At 52.6% G+C, this 19,211-nt stretch overlaps 1 protein-coding gene across 1 annotated transcript in view; it reads left to right on the top strand.

Moving 5' to 3' along the window:
• LOC119403501 (uncharacterized) overlaps window positions 1-8,756 on the top strand; it is a 68,780-nt gene extending 60,024 nt beyond the window's left edge. The window contains exon 10 of the mRNA XM_037670433.1: window positions 8,378-8,756. Within this exon, the coding sequence (XP_037526361.1) occupies window positions 8,378-8,756 (379 nt within the window). The remainder of the gene's footprint in view (window positions 1-8,377) is intronic.
• The last annotated feature ends 10,455 nt before the right edge of the window (window positions 8,757-19,211 follow it).

Raw genomic sequence — 19,211 nt, 5'->3', positions numbered from 1 at the left:
GACATGGGAATGGAGATGAATCTTTGAGCACGCAGTGGCGCAAACTACTGTTCGAACTCATCGTGAAGGAACGGGGCTTTCTTTTTGCTGGGGATATCCAGATGAACAAGAAGTAAATACCAAATCAGTCCGCGCTACAGCAGTGCTTAGTAGGTGGAACACAAGCTAAACATGTACAATAAAACAAGAAAACGTCATCCATATCGAAAACGCCGACTGTTGCCGAAGCGAGCAAACCTGTCCGTTGATAGAATGCGCTTCTCTCACAAGTGATATTAACGTTCGGCGCGCTTCGTGCATTAATTCGGGATGAGAGATGGCTTAGTAGCGCACATACAAATTACCAGAAAGCTGCAGTCAACGCATTTTGTTTGCCGGAAATCGGGAATGAAGAGCATATTACCAGATCGCTCACAACAACGAAGCGCTTTGTGTGCGTTTGTGTACGCGCCGACAACCGCCTATCCACATATGCGCGGCGACGGTGCTGCCCACCTGTAGCCGATCTCGCGGCGAATAGAAGTCGACAAATGGTTTTAGTGAAATTCCGCTTAAAATTTTGACACGAAAAACATTCATTAGCATGAACATCAAATATTGAATAAAAAAGACGCCACTTAACGAGTGCGAACGCCCTCCCCCCTAGCGGCTTCCTAAAAAGAAAATTCAACCTACGTAGACGGCACAGTGTTTGCTGAACGCAGGAGCGTAGCCAGAAATTTTTTTCGATGGGGGCGGGGGGGGGGGGGGGGTTCAGCCATACGTTATGTGTCTTCGTGCGTGTGTTTTTATGTGGGCCTGTATATAAACACACGCAAAATTTAAAAATTTCGAGGGAGGGTTGAACCGCCCCCCCCCCTTCCCCCCCCCGGGTTACGCACTTGGTTCAATACTTTTCGTCTTGAAAAGAAAATGCTCCAAGGAGTTGTTTAACACCGCAGCGCCTTATCTAAAAGAACTTGTCAACGGTAAAGTCCGCGTACACTTCTATCAAACGGCCGCAGTCACACGGAGCAAAAGAGCACACGCACCGCAAAGCGATGACTAACAACCCAGTCGTTTATGGCGACGACAGTAAATGGGAATAAAAACCAACTGCGTGACAGCAGAAACTGACGGTCGCCAGAACAGGCCGCGTAATAGGACTATATATGTACGCCGGAATGTTTGCCCGATGCATTTGCTTTCATCGCAATAAATTTTTCAGCTGTTGGCGGTGTGTGTGTGTGTATGCGTGTGTGTGTGTGTTATTGTTCGTCTATCCACCTTAGTTGCTTCAACGCATAATGCCATTATGGCAACTATAATGACCGACAAAGCGATCGGCATCATGCAGGGCACAGCAGTAGCAGGGCAATAAAAAATAAAAATGAAAAAAAAAGTACTGGAAATTATTTTTGCAGTTCAGATAAGGCCAAAGATACCGAGAAAAAGTGTATTCGAAATTCGCGCCATATTCTCGTTTTCCAAGCAGCAATTTCATAACGGTCCTTTGGAAACTTCGTGGCAGTCCGAGTGTAAGGTTTAATTACGCACTCTTGATGCACAAGCACGTGGTAACAAAGTTAGAAATGACATGCAGGGGGGGGGGGGAGGGGATCGCGTTATTATACAATAGACAAAAAAAAACTACGAGCCATGCCTCAATGGAAAAATGGGGGCAAGCGAAGCGCGACTGACGTATTACTATTTATTGATTGATTGATTGATTGATTGATTGATTGATTGATTCATTCATTCATTCATTCATTCTTCCTTTCTTTAGCGCATTCCGCAATGCTCGCTCCTAACTTCTTCCTCCATACCGGGAATCGGGCCTTCACCCACGTGCCTAGCCGAGGAACACTTCTGTCGCCGCAGCTAGGCAACAACGGCGGTCATGCGTGAAACAATGAAACGTGACAACGCGGACTGACAGGTGACCTCGATAAAAGATCAGACTGCCATATAAGAAACGGCGGAAGCCCACGATCGAAAAACCATCGGTTATCGGAAAACGGCGCATACAAATAAATACGCATGAGACCGGCGCAACTTCGACGGCCGCGTTTCTGGTCACACGCCGGCACCGGGTTAATTTTGCGTACAACAAGGCTCAGTGGGAAAGAGATAAAAACGCCTGATTCGGACACCAGTGACAACACTGATATGCTGAAGAGACGAGTAAGCTGTCCTTATCTTTTGACTCAAGTCGAGAATTTACAAAGCGGGTATGTATACACAGAGGGTGCAAGGTCTATGTCGATAATCACAGTTCGGTTAGGCGTTAACGCCACGGCAAATGTCATTCAAACCGGCAACACTTGTACACCACAGCGCGCGCACGTATACACCCTGCAACAAAAGGTTGCGCGATGCGAAATTTTCGATAAAGATACATGTTCCCGCTTTGTCTGGGAGCACAGCCTCGAATTAAATGTTCCAGCCTGTAAGTTCTTGTTACCCGCTAGATCAGAAGCGTCATGCGCTAACGAAGAAGAAATATGCGTTTGCAGTGAAGCCAACGTCCCCGTAAGCTTTTGCTGGACGGTGTGGTGCCGGTTTGAATGGCATTTTGTACAAAGGAAGGCACCTTCTTTTTTTAAAAAAAAAAATAGGGGCTCATCTGAAATGCGCAGCTTGTAACTAAAGGAGTGAGAAAGAGAGAGAAAAAGAAAGGAAGATTGCTCGATATATTTGTTGGGGTTTAATGTCCCAGAACCACGATATGATTATGAGGGACGCCGTATGTGGAGGGCTCCGGTAATTTCAACCATCTGGTGTTGTTTTAACGTGCACTTACATCGAACACTACACAGACCTCTAGCCCTTCGCCTCCATCGGAATGCGAACGCTGCGGCAGCGATCGAACGAGCGACATTCGCGTCAGCAGCCTGGGAGCAAAAAAGATACCACCACCAGCCACTGTACCAAGAAATACGTACTTTAAAGTTTAAACTTGGTGAATGTGCATAGGGGTCATCATCATCATCATCATCATCAGCCTGTCTATGCCCACTGCAGGGCAAAGGCCTCTCCCATGTTCCGCCAATCAACCCGGTCCTGTGCTTTCTGTTGCCACGTTATACCTGCAAACTTCTTAATCTCATCTACCCACCTCATTTTCTGTCTCCCCCTCACGCGTTTGCCATCTCTTGGAATCCAGTCAGTTACCCTTATGACCACCGGTTATCCTGCCGACGTGCTACGTGCCCGGCCCATATCCATTTCTTCTTCTTGATTTCAACTATGATGTCCTTAACCCCCGTTTGTTCCCTGACCCACTCTGCTCTCTTCCTGTCTCTTAAGGTTAAACCTATCATTTTCCTTTCCATCGCTCGCTGTGTCGTCCTCAATTTAAGTTGAACCCTCTTTGTAAGTCTCCAGGTTTCTGCTCCGTACGTAAGTACCGGTAAGATGCAGCTGTTATATACCTTCCTCTTGAGGGATAGTGGTAGATTGCCATTCATGACTTGATAATGCTTGCCGAATGAGCCCCAACCCATCCTTATTCTTCTAGTTATTTCACTCTCATGGTTCGGCTCAGCGGTTACTACCTGTCCTAAGTAGACGTACTCCTTTACAACTTCCAGCGTCTTACTACCTATCGCAAAGCGCTGTTCTCTGCCAAGATTGTTCCACATTACTTTAGTTTTATGCATATTATTTTTCAGACCTACTCTTCTACTTTCCGTATCCAGTTCAGTAATCATGAGCTGTAATTCGTCTCCCGCGTTACTCATGAATGTAATGTCATCAGCGAATCGTAGGTTACTGAGATACTCTCCATTAACTCTTATCCCTAACTCTTCCCAATCTAGGGCCCTGAAAACCTCCTGTAAACACGCGGTGAATAACATTGGAGAGATCGTGTCTCCCTGCCGTACGCCCTTCTTTATTGGGATTCTGTTGCTTTCTTTATGGAGGACTATAGTGGCTATAGCATAGGGGTAGCAGGCTCTAATACAGCCTAAGTTCCTTTGTACATCAATGCAACACCGAGTGTCGATCCATTGTCGAGAGCTCTCAGAAGATGCCTGAACGAGTGAAACCACGCTGAACGCACGAGATAAAACTTATTCCCGACACCGAAGGATCAAGCTGTTTAAAACAGCACGCCGAGCAGACCACAGCTTCAGGCAAGACAAACGCCACATCGCATAAGAAAACCATTCCGCGACCCAAACATTTTTGCAGCTTTTCGTGCTTCCCCTTCTTGGTCAACAAAGCGCAACTGCAACGCAAAACACTCGACAGTAGCTCCGCGAATGAGACCGACAATGTAATGACTCATACATAAACGCCGTGACCCTCAGTGATAACGAAGAAAAACGTAATAAAACATCAGCGACAGCGGTTGTCCCCTTTTTCTGTCCTCGATGTCACGTGGGGACACAATCGGGGCGACTGACTGCTCAGACGCGTTTCGCTAGCGCCATAAATTTGCAGTACGCGCGCACGTTAAAAAAAAAGAAAAAAAAAGTATGCGGGAAGCGCTCATTAAACGGTCGTCGGCTGTAAGAGGCGGTCACATCGCGTCGTCAGCGCGAAGCCTACGCTTTATTGATGACAGCGAGAGCGCGAACGAATCGCATCAGCCCTTGCGATGGAGGATGTATGCGACGCGATTTAAGGGGGGGGGGGGGTCGTCCCCCTTAACGACCCTCCGGGACGAGCAATCTGGCGTAAATCGCCTCTATGCAGAAAAGCACCTTTCTCCACACCCCAATCGACGCCAGTACAGCCTTCGAGCGCTCTCACCCCACCAGCTTCGCACGCGCGCGATCATCTCGGCGTAATCTAAACACCTTTACGGAAGGGCCTGCCTGCCACAGATGTTTCCTCTTTTGGGTCGCCGCCTTATCTCAAGAGGAGAGGTGACTGGAAACAAATACACACAACCTCTCGGCGTCACAAGGTGGTCGCTCAAGCGCGGTTCTTTTCGACTGCTACCTTCGGTCGGTCAGCTGATTTCTCGAGAGCTTGACCTAGATACGAGCGAGGGCCAGCGGTAGCGAGTTCGGAGGTTCCCTACGGCCAGAAACAGCACACCTCGCGATCGCGACCGAAAACTATGCATCAAAGCACCCCCATTGTCGGGTTGGCCCACTAGAGACATAAAAGAAAACACAGCCTCCGAGCACCAACACATCACGAGAGACCGTCCCCACGACAACGGCAACAAAAGAACGGCTGAAAGGCATCGCGGGTCCAGTAGAAAGAGCCGTGGACGAGCATAGCGTCGTATACAATGCGCGCTGCTCGAAAACTGGCCGGAGGGAACAGTGAACTCTCTTCTACCGGGAACCAGCAGACCTTGAAAGTCGGCAGGCCTCTCACGGGCGGGCACCGAAAATGACCTCTCTCTCTCTCTCTCTCTCGCTACAGATGCCCTGCGGCAGTACACACACGCCTACACAACACTGCAGCGGCTCGGGGCAGCGGACGAAAACGAAACAAGAAAGGCAAGCGCCTCGAGTTCGTTTTTCTTCCGCGAGCGGTCACGAAGTAAAACCCTGGAGGGCCGAGGTTGGCCCGCATCGATGATACCGCTCGCGTTTGTTGCGCTTTCGCTTCCGCGCTCTGATCAGTTGACAGAGGACACACGAGAAGTGGGGGAGGCCGCAGTTAAAGTATGCGTCCGGTTCCTCAACGCGCCAGCGCGTTCGACAGCCCTGCGAAGCAGCGGCAAGCCGAACGCTGAGCAGCAACGCTTTCCAACGACGCCGGAAGAATACGATGCGCCGACTAGGTGGACAGGTGCTCGCATTCGGGGGCCCTTTTCGTAGCCGCGGCTGTATCCGTGGGGATCGTCGCGGGCAATATTATTCCGTTGCCTACCGCACCATCGGACCGCCAGTTTTCTTGTGTTGTGCACGAGCCGAGCGGCGGTGTTACCTTTTTTTCTTTTCTTTCTTTTTCTGAGACGATAGGCAAAGAGGCGCGCTTGACAGAAAAAAAGGCGGCTGCCGACACGGGCAGCGCGCGCACGGCTTACCCCATAAACCAGTCGACGGTGTCGCGAAGGTATTCCGGTAGCCTATCCAGCTTGGCGTTTGGGTGCTACGCTACCGCCGAGAAAGATTTTTTATCAACGGCGGCTCGACGACGGCAACACCGATCCACACTCAACATGGCCGACTTCACGCATAGGAGCGACAGTTGCGCCGCGTTGGCGATAGATGGCGAGACCAGTCCGAAATCAGCTGACTTTGGATTCGCACTCGATCCAGTGTTGCACGGCGAGCTGTAGCTGGGAATAAAAAGCAATAGAGGATGAACGACGCATCGACGGGCGTCGCTGTTGTCGCTTGCGGTTCTAAAAGTGTGAAATAGTTGCTATATTCTTGCCGTTCGTTTTAAAACTCAAATCTCTTTTATACATGTGCTTAGGGAATTCGGTGGACCCTTGCCTTCTTAAAACATTAGTGTTGCTGTGACAACTGTTGGTTGCTGAGGGCACCTCACATGGGCAGCTTAGCTTGTTCGTTTGTATCAGCATTTGAGAGACAAAAGTAGCCGTAGTCCTCCGACCCCCACGTATCCCTCTTTGTAGATTGAAGAAGTCTGGTAGTATTGCGACGTTTGATCACGGTTGGGATTGATGGCTTTGGTATGGCTTTAGTTCTGTGTGCGCGAAGGCACAGGGACTAAATAGAACACTAGCGCCGCCAGCGCCCCTCTGTTCCTCATTTAAGCGCGAGACAGACGGTACGATTTTCCATGCGATCCGACGGCCGACGCCGCGGTGGGGGAGAGGGAATGGTGGCTGTACGATGCTATGAAAGGTCACCATTCCGGTTTCCCCTCCGCCGTGTCGGACGTCGAATCGCATGAAAAATCGTTACCGTCTGTCTCGCCCTTTACTGTGCGTAGCGCTTCAGGTCACAGTGTGTGTTTTCGTGTCTCTGCTAATTTCGCATGCGCTACCTCCGCTAACCTCCGCGCCACTGGGGCAGCTTTTAATTTGGTTGCGGCGCGTTTTTGAGCGTTGCTATTTTCGTGCTGTCTTTCGATGGACACGCGCCTTGGAACGTGGCATATTTCGTCCCCTGGAATTAGCGGAGGGGTCGGAGAGAAGTCTGCTTGATGGCAGAGACGTTGATATGGGCCACGCGGCACTACCGCGCTATTTTGGTGTCTCAAAGGCATCTGAAGAACGTCGTTCCTTGCGAGATGTGTGGTTTATACAAGAGTAGGTGGAAAATGTTGTCTAAAATACATACGCTTTTCAATGGCTTCCTCATTGCGGTTAATGTTCGCTAGTTGTCACCAACCACAGTGGCTATACGGCGATCACGCCTGAGCGTATTCTGGTGACAGTGGAATGCAAATGCTCTGGTACACTGTACCGCGCAAGTGCTCGAAATGAACACAGAGTCACTGAAAGACATAGTCAGTTTAACATTTCATGACGTTGAACAGCACTTAAGAAATTACTGCTTGTGTGCGTTTAAACCGGGCTATGGGGCGTTTTAATAGTCCTTGAACTGAGAAAAGTGCAGACGTCGCTGCAATAAACATACCTCTCGTGCCGCGGGAAAACAATTGTAGCAGTGACAAAACCTTGTCGAGCAATGTTCATTTTACGCACCCAGAGACAACAACAAGGACTTATTACGGGCGCAAAGGGGCGAGGAGAAACAAACCGTACAGGCTAGAGCATTTGTACTTTTCAGGGCTTAAAGTCCCCCTTCATGGAGGGGGGGGGGGGGGCTCACAAAGCGGCAGTACACAAATACACACACACACATACATATATATATATATATATTGTAACGGGCTGAAAAGGACAACGAAGAAGACAAGGAAGACGACGACGTTGACAGACCCTGCAAGCTGGGCGCCATCTTGCCAGCCGCTGAGTTTATTCCCTGTATATATAGTGTAAATATATTCTCCCCGTAACATCTTTGGTGGAAGGTGCGGGGTATTAACTTCACGCAAGACGAAGCTTCGCAGCGGGCGCCTAGTTGCCTCTTCAATGGCGACGGAAGTCAACAATGCCGACCCTTCAGCGGCTACTGTGCGTTCTCCAACCGGCCCGTCAACCCTCATCTTGGAGCCCCCGAGAGGCCCAGGTACCTTTTCGGGCACCGATAGCGTTGACGTAGAAGACTGGTTAAAGATACGAGCGTGTGGGCGTACGTATGCGATGGGACCCAACGCTCATGCTGGCCAATGTGATCTTTTACCTAACAGACACCGCGAAGGTCTGGTATGAAACGCACGAGGAAGAGCTGACCAGCTGGGAGTTATGCAAGCAAAAGCTTCGGGAGCTATTTGGCAGACCTCTGGGACGTCAGCGCTCCGCCCAAAAAGAGCTCGCGTCTCGCGTTCAGACATGCACCGAATCCTACCTTACGTACATTCAGGACGTGCTTGCTTTGTGCCGCAGGGTGGATTCGCAGATGTCGGAAGCCGATAAGGTTGCCCATGTCATCAAGGGTATAGCAGATGATGCCTTTCACCTGCTTGTATTCAAGAACTCATCTACCGTACAGGACATCATTTCCGAATGCCGGCGCTTTGAGGAAGCCAAGAGCCGCCGTGTTCTCCACCAGTTTACACGCCTACCTAACACGGCTGCTACATCCACCTGCGAAGACCCCCGCCTGCCTTCTACGGAAAGTTCCAGTGATGTTGTCCGCATTGTCCGCCGAGAAATCGAAGCCGCTGCTCCGCTCACGTCACCAACCCTAAACTCCGACAACCATCACGCCACCGTCTCCCTCATCCAGTCCGTCGTGCGTCAGGAACTGGCCAACGTCGGCTGAACAACATCTGCTCAATTCATCGACCTGAATATGCTCCACCAACTCCACCTGTTGCTGTCACACCGAACCGACGTTTTTCCGCTCCCCATGTTATCGTACCCGGCGGAATGGCGCACCAGACGACCGGCCATATGCTTCAACTGCGGTCGTGTAGGCCATATTTCTCGTCACTGCCGTTCATGGTCTAACTCGACACCATGGCCTTACTTTCCGTCCCATCGCCTTCACTCCGGTAATCCACGCTCATCGCGCAAACACAGCCGCTCATGCCTGACACTTCTTTGCCCACTCGACCTCAGCCGCTCACCTTCGCCGCAACGCCGTTTTTCCCGCTCGCCCCCAATCTCGTCGATCGCCGTCCCCAAGCTCCTTCCGGCGCTCACCTCCGAAAACTGACGGGAGCAGCTCCTAGAGGTGATGCTGCAATCACGACCCCGATGCCAAAATCCTCTACTGACCCTGCCCGCACATCGGAACCTTATCAGTGTATACGTGGACGGTGTACCAGTTACGGCCCTTATTGACACTGGCGCGCACGTGTCTGTTATGAACGCTGACCTCAGAACACGCCTAAAAAAAGTTGTTACTCCTGCCCCAAGCCCTGTGGTCCGAACTGCCGATGGTGGAACAGCTGCCGTGATTGGTGTGTGGTTCAGCTCGTGTGACCGTCGCCGGACACCACACATCGGTTTATGTTTTACGTCCCTAGAACATTGCCCTCACGACCTAATTTGGGACTTGATTTCTTGTCGGAACACTCGGCCTTGATAGACTGTTCTGCCGGCGTTGTGCAACTCGCTCTACCTACTGCTGTTGACCCTCCCGGTTGCCCTCCAAGCCGGCTCTGTTCCGCAGACCACCTTCGCCTTCCTCCACGGACAGTTACTTACGTCGGCGTCTCACCTGTACCACCTGTACCCGACGGTGACTATATAGTGGTCTCCAAATCTTGAAGTCCTGCTTTCGCAAAACGTTGCGTGTTTCCGCACACTCTCGTTACTATAACGGACAACACCTCCTGTCTACCGCTAGGGAATTTGGCCTATGTCCCAAAAGTTCTCCCTCGTGGCATTTCACTTGCGGAAATCATGCCGGCGGCCGACTGCCACATTTCAACTCTGAGTTACGACAGAGATTCGTGTGCAGAGAAACCTTCCCCTACTACGCCATCAGAACAAGGTGCCTTAACTCAGATGATTGCACCCGATTTACCTACCCAACATGCTGATGAAACTGCGCGCTCTCCTTGCGGCCTTTTGGGACATCTTCGACCTTGGCGACCGCCCTCTCGGACAAACGTCAGTTGTTAAACATCGGATTGACACAGGCGATGCGAGACCAATTCATCGGCGACCCTACCGCGTCTCCCATACTGAGCGACAAATCATCCAAAAAGAAGTCGACAAAATGCTTTCTCGGAAATATCATCGCGCCTTCCAGCAGTCCATGGGCGTCCCCTTGTGTACTTGTTAAGAAGAAGGACAACAGTTGGCGATTTTGCGTTGATTATCGGCATTTGAACAAGATCACAAAGAAGGACGTCTATCCTCTGCCACGCATTGACGACGCCCTGGATTGCCTTCACGGTGCACAATATTTTTCTTCAATCGACCTTCGCTCCGGGTACTGGCAATTGCCGTGACGAGATGGACCGGGAGAAGACGGCCTTTATCACTCCCGACGGCCTTTACCCAGTTTAAAGTGATGCCGTTCGGTTTTGTGCAATGCGCCCGCCACGTTTGAACGTATGATGGATGCCCTGTTGCATGGCTTCAAGTGGTCCATCTGCCTCTGCTACCTGGATGACGTAATCGTTTTTCTCCATCCTTTGTGACGCACCTTGGAAAGGCTATCGAAGATCTATCTGTCTTCCGTAAGGCGGGGCCTGCAGCTAAATTCGGCCAAGTGCCACTTCGGCCGTCGTGAAATTTCCGTGCTCGGGCATCTCGTTGATTCCTTCGGTGTTCGCCCTGATCAAAATAAAATACGGGCTGTGAAAGATTTCCTGTGCCAACTTGTTCCAAAGACGTTCGCAGTTTCTTCGGCATCTGTTCTTACTTCCGTCGTTTTGTCAAAAACTTTGCCGACGTCGCGCGCCCTCTCACTCAGCTCCTCAAAGAAGGACGCTGCCTTCGTCCTGGGGTCCTGAGCAAGCGGATGCGTTCTCCATCTGGTACAACTGCTTACCTCTCCGCCTATTCTCGCCCACTTTGACGTATCAGCTCCAACAGAAGTCCGTACCGATGCAAGCGGTCATGGCATCGGTGCAGTCCTGGCCCAGACACAACAAGGTCGGGAACGCGTTGTTGCCTATGCCAGCCGCCTTCTTTCTACTGCTGAGCGCAAAGTACTCCATTACTGAGCGCGAATGTCTGGCGCTCGTTTGGGCAGTCGGAAAATTTCGCCCCTATTTGTACGGCCGGCCATTCACAGTCATCACTGATCACCATGTGCCTTGTGTTGGCTTTCGTCCCTGGAAAGACCCTTCAGGCCGCCTTGGTCGTTGGCTCTGCGCCTCCAAGAATTCGACTACTCAGTTGTCTACAAAACCGGCCGCTTGCACCAAGATGCCGACTGTTTGTCCCGATATCCTGTTGACCCCCCCAGACAGTTCTACGGCCAACCTTTCTACCACGTTTTCTCTCTGGTCCGCTTTTCACGACATTGGAATCGAGCAACGGCGGGACACCTTCTTGCACGATATCATCCAAAGGCTAACATCCGCGACGCCCGACCCTTCCCTTAGAATGTTTGAGCTTCATGATGGTGGTATTGTACCGTTGCAACATGCTTCCTGACGGCCCCGACAGACTACTCGTCCGTTCCTCCTCACCTGCGTCAGACTGTTCTCGCCCAGCTTCACGATATGCCGACAGCCGGTCACCTCGGCGTTTCACGGACCTATGACAGAGTTCGCCGGCGCTTCTTCTGGCCTGGGCTGTACCGCGACGTCCCCGTTATATTGCTGCCTGTGATCTTTGTCAAAGACGGAAAACACCTACTACCCATCCTGCCGGACGCCTTCAGCCGCTCGACATACCATCGGAGCCTTCTACCTGTGGGTGTTGATCTCCTTGGCCCTTTTCCTACGTCCACTGCGGGCAATAGGTGGATTGCAGTAGCAAATGATTATGCACCCGATACGCGCTCACACGGGCTCTTCCAACTAGCTGTGCAACTGACGTTTGCCGACTTTCTCCTCGAGGACGTCATCCTACACCACGGCGCCCCTCGGCAGCTCCTCACCGACCGAGGCAGCTACTTCCTTTCGAAAGTGGTTGATGACCTCCTACGCTCATGCGCCACCAAACACAAGCTTTCAACTGCGTATCATCCGCAAACCAACGGCCTAACCGAGCGCCTCAATCGAACTCTTACTGACATGCTATCCATGTATGTCTCCGCTGATCATCGCGACTGGGACACTACGTTACCGTTTGTCACCTTTGCCTATAATTCTTCTCGACACGATACCGCTGGGTTCTCTCCATTTTTCCTTTTGTTCGGCCGCGACCCTACGCTACCTTTCGACACACTCCTGCCGTCCAAACTGAGTTATACGTCGGAGTACGCTCGGGAGGCAATAACGAAGGCCCAAGAGGCGCGCGAAGTTGCTCGACGCCGACTAGCGGACTCGCAGGAAAACCAGAGGCGTGTATATGACGCCCACCATCGTGACGTCCACTACGCGCCCGGCAATCTGGTTCTGCTTTGGTCCCCCACGCGCCGCCTGGGACTTTCCGAGAAGTTACTCCCACGCTATTCGGGCCCTTACCGCATCTTGCGCCAGGTGACCGACGTCACCTATACGAAATCGCCCCTAGTGACCCCACCGTCGTTCACCCTCGCACTGACGTAGTTCATGTTACGCGGCTCAAGCCCTACCACTCGACTGCCTCCTGATGAGCACCGGGTCGGTGCTTCAGCCGCCGGGAAATAATGTAACGGGCTGAAAAGGACAACGAAGAAGACAAGGAAGACGACGACGTTGACAGACCCTGCAAGCTGGGCGCCATCTTGCCAGCCGCTGAGTTTATTCCCTGTATATATAGTGTAAATATATTCTCCCCGTAACAATATATATATATATAGTTGCAGCAAGGAAGTCACGTTGGCCCCGGTAGAATAAGGAACAAGAGAGAGTACGACGCACGTTGGTTTTTGCAGTATGTTTCCGGTGGACCAGCCTTTGTCAAGTGACTTTGACAAAGGCTGGTCCACCAGCCGAAACGTCAGTAAAATACCGCAAAAACCAACGTGCGTCGTACTCTCTCTTGTTCCTTATATATATATATATATATATATATATATATATATATATATATATATATATATATATATATATATATTGTCACGTGGTCGTGACGTCAACGAAGACAGCAGTCGGCGTTTGCAGGATGAAACTGTTTATTTGGCCGAACTTGTGGCCGGAAAATGAGAACTAGCACTACAGCAATACACGCTGTACAATGATAGCGGCGAACAGGGCGTCGTCCGTCGATCAACTGACAAGCGGTCAAGCGCGTTGGCTTTTATACAGGCGCTATGGAACTTTCCAGCAATATCGCTGATGGCGGCGTTATCTCTCGAGAAAGCTGGAACATTCGCGTGCGGCGCGCAATCTTAACAAAACGATCTACCAAAATCGTGAAGCTTCTCGAACACTGCTTCGGGGCCAGCGTCGAGCGTTGATAACCGTCCTTGCTGGTCAAACTCGAACACATCAAAATAAAAGAAGAAGCGGGCGTGGCATTGCCCCCTCTGAAAAAGCATCGTCCCGATGCTTGCAACATGGAAAGGAAAAAGCAAGTGCATACACAAATAAATTACTATAACAAAGGAAAAAGTAGAGTCCCCAGGTTCGCTAACGCGCGCAAAAAAACGGCTTAAGGCGCACGACATGGACGACTTCAGGTCGTGCGCGGCGTCGCTGGGAGTTCGTAATTCCGTCCGGGACGACCTCGTAGTCAAGAGCGCCGGACGTCGAAGCACCTTGTATGGCCGAAGTATCGCCGAAGAAGTTTTTCACTGAGCCCACGTCGGCGTATCGGCGTCAGACCCACACAGCGGTCACCGGGTTGGTACTCCATGTGGCGCCGTCGAAGATTATAGTGACGGCTGTCGACCCTCTGCTGGTTCTGATGCGCAGGCGGCGAGCTGTCGAGCTCTTCGGCGCGTATGCAAATAGGCGGCAACGTCGAGGTCCGTCTTCGTCATGGTGGCGGTTGGCAGCATTGCGTCGAGCGTCGTTGCCGGGCTCCTTCCGTAGACCAGCGTGTACGGCGTCATTTGCGTCGTTTCTTGCATGGCCGTGTTGTATGCGAAGGTCACATACGGAAGGATGGCATCCCACGTCTTGTGTTCGACGTCGACATACATGGCCGCATGTCGGCGATGGTCTTGTTTAGCCGCTCGGTGAGGCCATTGGTCTGTGGGTGGTACGCTTGTTGTCCGGCGGTGGCTTGTTTGGCTGTATCTCAGTATTGCCTGAGTTAGGTCAGCCGTAAACGCCGTACCTCTGTCGGTGATGAGGACCGCTGGGGCGCCATGACGCAGGAGGATGTTCTCAACGAAGAACTTCGCTACCTCGGCGGCACTGCCTCTGGGTAGGGGCCCTTGTCTCGGCGTAGCGGGTGAGGTAGTCGGTAGCTACGACGATCCATTTGTTCCCGGTATTGGACGTCGGGAACGGCCCCAGTAAGTCCATCCCAATTTGCTGGAACGGCCGTCGAGGTGGCTCGATAGGCTGCAGAAGTCCGGCTGGCCTAGTCGGCGGTGTCTTGCGTCGCTGACAGTCCCGGCAGGTCTTGACGTAGCGAGTTACGTCGGCGACAAGGCGCGGCCAGTAGTACTTTTCCTGTATTCTTGCGAGCGTCCGAGAAACACCCAGGTGTCCAGACGTCGGGTCGTCATGCAGAGCCTGGAGGACCTCTGGTCGCAATGTCGAGGGCACTACGAGAAGGGAATCGGCTCGATGCGACGAGAAGTTCTTCTTAAGGAGAACACCGTTGCGCAAGAAAAACGACGTCAGTCCTCGCGTGAATACCTTGGGAACGACGGTGGTCCTGCCCTCGAGGTATTCCACAAGGCCTCTGAGTTCTGGGTCCGCTCGCTGTCGTTCGGCGAAGTCTTCGGCACTTATGGTTCCCAAGAAGCAGTCATCCTCCATGTCGTCCTGCGGCGGTGGGTCGACGGGGGCGCGGGACAGGCAGTCAGCGTCGGAGTGTTTTCTTCCGGACTTGTAAACGACGGTTATGTCAAATTCTTGAAGTCTTAGGCTCCAGCGTGCGAGGCGACCTGAAGGGTCCTTCAAGTTAGCTAGCCAGCACAAGGCTTGATGGTCGCTCACGAACTTTGAAGGGCCTGCCGTAGAGGTAGGGGCGAAACTTTGACGTAGCCCAGATGATGGCGAGGCAAGGCTCCTTTTCTGTTGGTGGAATAGTTGGGCCTCTGCCTTAGACAGCGACCGCTAGCATAGCGGATAACCCTTCCCAGTCCACCCGTCCGCTGCACAAGGACGGCAACGAGTCCTACGCTGCTTGCATCGGTGTGATCTCCGTATCGGCGTATTCGTCGAAATGCGCAAGTATCGGAGGTGTCTGCAGGCGTCGTTTGAGTTCATGAAATGCTTCGACTTGCGCTGTTTGCACCTAATTCGACGTCGGTCTTCGTGGAGCTGCGTTAGTGGATCGGCTATCCGTGAAAAAGTGTTTGACAAAGCGGTCTGTAATAGGCGCACAAGCCGAGAAAGTCGGCGCAACACGCCTTCTTGCTCGGTGGGCGTCGGGAAGTCAGCGATGGCAGCTGTTTTCCGAGGGTCCGGGCGAACACCATCCTTGCTGATCACGTGACCCAAGAACAAGAGCTCCTCGTATGCGAAGCGGCACTTTTCAGGCTTCAAGGTGAGTCCGGAGGTCTTGATTGCTTGAAGTACAACTTCAAGGCGCCGGAAGGTGTTCGTCGAAGTTTGAGGAAAACACAACGACGTCGTCCAAGTACACGAGACACGTCTGCCACTTCAAGCCGGCCAGTACTGTATCCATAACCCGTTGAAAAGTCGCAGGTGCCGAGCAAAGACCAAAGGGCATGACCTTGAACTCGAACAGGCCGTCTGGTGTTATGAAAGCAGTCTTTTCTCGGTCTCTCTCGTCGACTTCTATTTGCCAGTAACCGGTCTTGAGGTCCATCGACGAAAAGTACTTTGCGTTGTGTAATCGATCCAGGGCGTCGTCTATCCGGGGAAGGGGATACACGTCCTTCTTCGTGACTTTGTTCAGGCGACGATAATCGACGCAGAAACGTATGGTCCCATTCCTTCTTCTCCACTAACACCACGGACGACACCCACAGGACTCTTTGAAGGCTGGATGATGTCGTCGCGGAGCATTTCGTCGAATTGTTTCTTTAGTGGCCTCCCGTTCTCGTGTCGAACTCTGTACGGGCTCTGACGAAGTGGCCGGGTAATTTCTTTCTGTTATGATGCGATGTTCTTGCGATCGTGTCTGCCGGAAGTCTGGGACGACGATGAAAAGCAGTCCTTGTATTGCAGGAGCAGGGTTTTGAGCTGGTCTTGCTTGACCTTCGGAAGGCTCGAGTTGACGATCGAAATCTGGTTCGGGACCTCGACTTGGTCAAGCAGGTTCGGCAGCATCGAAGAGGGCGAGAGCATCGCTGGTGGCTACACATTCTCGATGTAGGCGACCGTCGTACCAATGTTGAGGTGCCCTATATTCGTGGCTGAAGTTTTTTGAGCACTACCTTTGCTTTAACCGCCACGCAGCTCGGCTATACCTCGTGCGACGCAAATTTGATGGTTCAGGAGTAGGTGCTGATCGCCCTCGATGACGCATTCCATGTACGCAGGTTTTTCGGGTGCAGACGGAAATAATGACGCTGGGAACGCGGCGGAATGGTCACCTGCTCTTCGATCACATTCAGTGCATAGTTCCCTGGTCGTCGCGCGGGGCGGGAGCGCTTGGTCTGAGGTTAGTGTTATTCGACGCAGACCTCAGGTCGATGACGGCGCCGTGGGTCACGTAGGAAGTCCATTCCAAGTATCACATCCCGGGAACATTTTTGTAGATTACAGAGCTCACAGGATAAGTCCGGTTGTTGATGGTGACTCTCGCCGTGCAGACACCAATCGGCGTTATCAGGTGGGCCTCCAGCTGTCCGGATTTCGGGTCCACTCCAAGCGGTCTTTACTTTCTTCAGCTTGGTGGCGAATGGCCCATTGACGGCAGAATAGTGGGCCCCAGTGTTAACGAGAGCGGTGACGTTGTGGCCATCGATGAGAACGTCGAGAGGTCGCTAGTTCGTCGCTTGCGTTGTGGTTGGGTCCGCGGCGTCGGGTCACGGCTGCGTCTGTATGTTCCGCTGCTTCCATGTTGCGTCGTCGGGTCTTGTTCGGTCCGCGAGGTTTTGTCGACAGGGCTTCGTCTGCTTCGCGTCGTGTTCTGCAGGTCTCGTCGCGTTGTCGTCGGCGGCGGCCGCGGAGAATCTCGGAATTTCGTCGTACAGCAACCGCACCTCTATCGGGTTGCTGCCCTTAGTGTTCCCGGATACGGGCTAGGCGACCGGCCTCGGTTGGGCCAGTGTACTGCCGGCGGTGCGGTGACATATAGCGGCCCGGCGAAGGCGAGCGGGAAGGTCGTCGTTCTTTGCCACTGTGTTCCGGTGACGTAGTCTCGATGTCACGAGGCCGTTCGCCTGGCTGCGGGCGCGGCGCTTTGACGGCGAATCCTCGAAGCCCCATCTGTCGGTACTGAGAGCGGCGGTACGTGTGTCAGGCCTCCCCGCAGTAGGTAGCAGAGGCGGGCGGTTGTCAGAGGCGCGCCAAACGTCCCGTCTTCCTCGGCGTGTATCGCTGGCCGGCTGGCGACGGTATGACGTCGGCGCTGGCGTCGGTGGTGCCTGGTGGTGGAACTGCTGTGGCGGTGCGGCGTCGTGACGTGGGCGAGGAGGGGGGGGGGGCGTTGCGTCGGGCTGCAGCAGCATAGCTGACTGCTTGGAGCTGCGGCGGCGCCGGCTGAGGAACACCCAGTGACTGTTGGATCTCCTCGCGTACAACGTCAGCAATCGACGTCACTTCGGGCGGTGCGAAAGGTGCGAGCTTTCGCAGCTCCTCTCGCACGATGGCTCGGATCGTTTCACGCAGGTCGTCGGAGAAGAGTGGTTGAACGTCTGCCTACGCAGGCGGCGAGCGGCGATTGAATTGTCGGGTGCGCATCTCAGCGTCTTTTCGATGGTCGTCGCTTCGGAGATGAATTCCTGGACAGTAATCGGTGGGTGCCGCATCAGACCCGCGAACAGCTCTTGCTTTATTCCTCGCATGGAGTAAAGCAGGAGCTGTAAAGCATGGAGACCAGGTCTGCGCGGCGTCTTCCAAGGCGAAGTATGCGTGCCGTAGCTTGTCCTCACTGGTCCATTTATTCAAGACGGCGACGCGGTCGTACGCTCTAGCCAGCTTTCCGGGTCATTCAAATGACGATCCGCGGAACGTTGGCGGCTCCCCTGCGTTGTTGTAGTACGACTACCGCGGGCGATAGCACAGGGGCTGTCATCGTTGCCGCCGTCGTGGTCATGGCCTGTATCTTCCGGGTCTTATCAGGTAGAAGCCCGTACTCTGGTGCTAGACCTCGTTGTCTGCGGCTGGCACCCTGGTCGGGGTTGGCGTCGACGTCTTCTTTGCGACTTGGACTGGTTCACGGCTTCACGGGGGCGTCCGGAACATGGAGCAAAGCACCTCTACCAGATGTCACGAGGTCGTGACGTGGACGAAGACCGCAGGTGACGTGTCCGAGATGAAAGTCTTTATTTGGCCGAACTTGTGGCCGAGAAACGGAAGGTAATTTACAGCAATACACACTGTATGCACTGATAGCGGCGAACAGAGCGTCGACCGTCGATCAACTGACGAGCGGTGAAGCGCATCGTCATTTAAACATGTGCCGTCGAATATTCCAGCGTTATCGCTGGCTGTCGTGCAAATTCTAGAATAAGCTCGAGTGTGCGCGTCTTGCGCGCAATCTTAACAAAACGATCCACAATGATCGCGAAGCTTCTCGAACAATGAGGCGCGGTTCGCGCTGAGCGTGCTGACAGTCTTTATGGCCAAAAACTCAATACAGCAAAAGTGATAAAGAAACGCACGTGGCAGTATTATGGTTTTGGGACATAAAAAGTTCGGCAGATCCCACGTACCGTGGGAATCGATGTTATGCGAAGCATGCGCGGAATGGTGACTGTGGCGTAATTTTTCACATTGAGCGAAACGTTACGGCATGACGCTAGAGAAATGTGGAAGTGTATACGCACACTGATATGTTGAAGAGTCCCACATGTTTTATATAACCAGTTGTTTACAGGTGCGTAACGATGCCAACAGCAACTTGGGTGTTACCAACACCAGACGCGGTAAGCTGATATGTAGTGCTTATATTCTTCAGTACTGGA

The sequence above is a fragment of the Rhipicephalus sanguineus genome, chromosome 8 (assembly GCF_013339695.2).
Source record: "Rhipicephalus sanguineus isolate Rsan-2018 chromosome 8, BIME_Rsan_1.4, whole genome shotgun sequence".
Lineage (NCBI taxonomy): Eukaryota > Metazoa > Arthropoda > Arachnida > Ixodida > Ixodidae > Rhipicephalus > Rhipicephalus sanguineus.
Note: the sequence above shows the minus strand (reverse complement) of the source record. Positions and strands in the feature narration are given on the sequence as shown.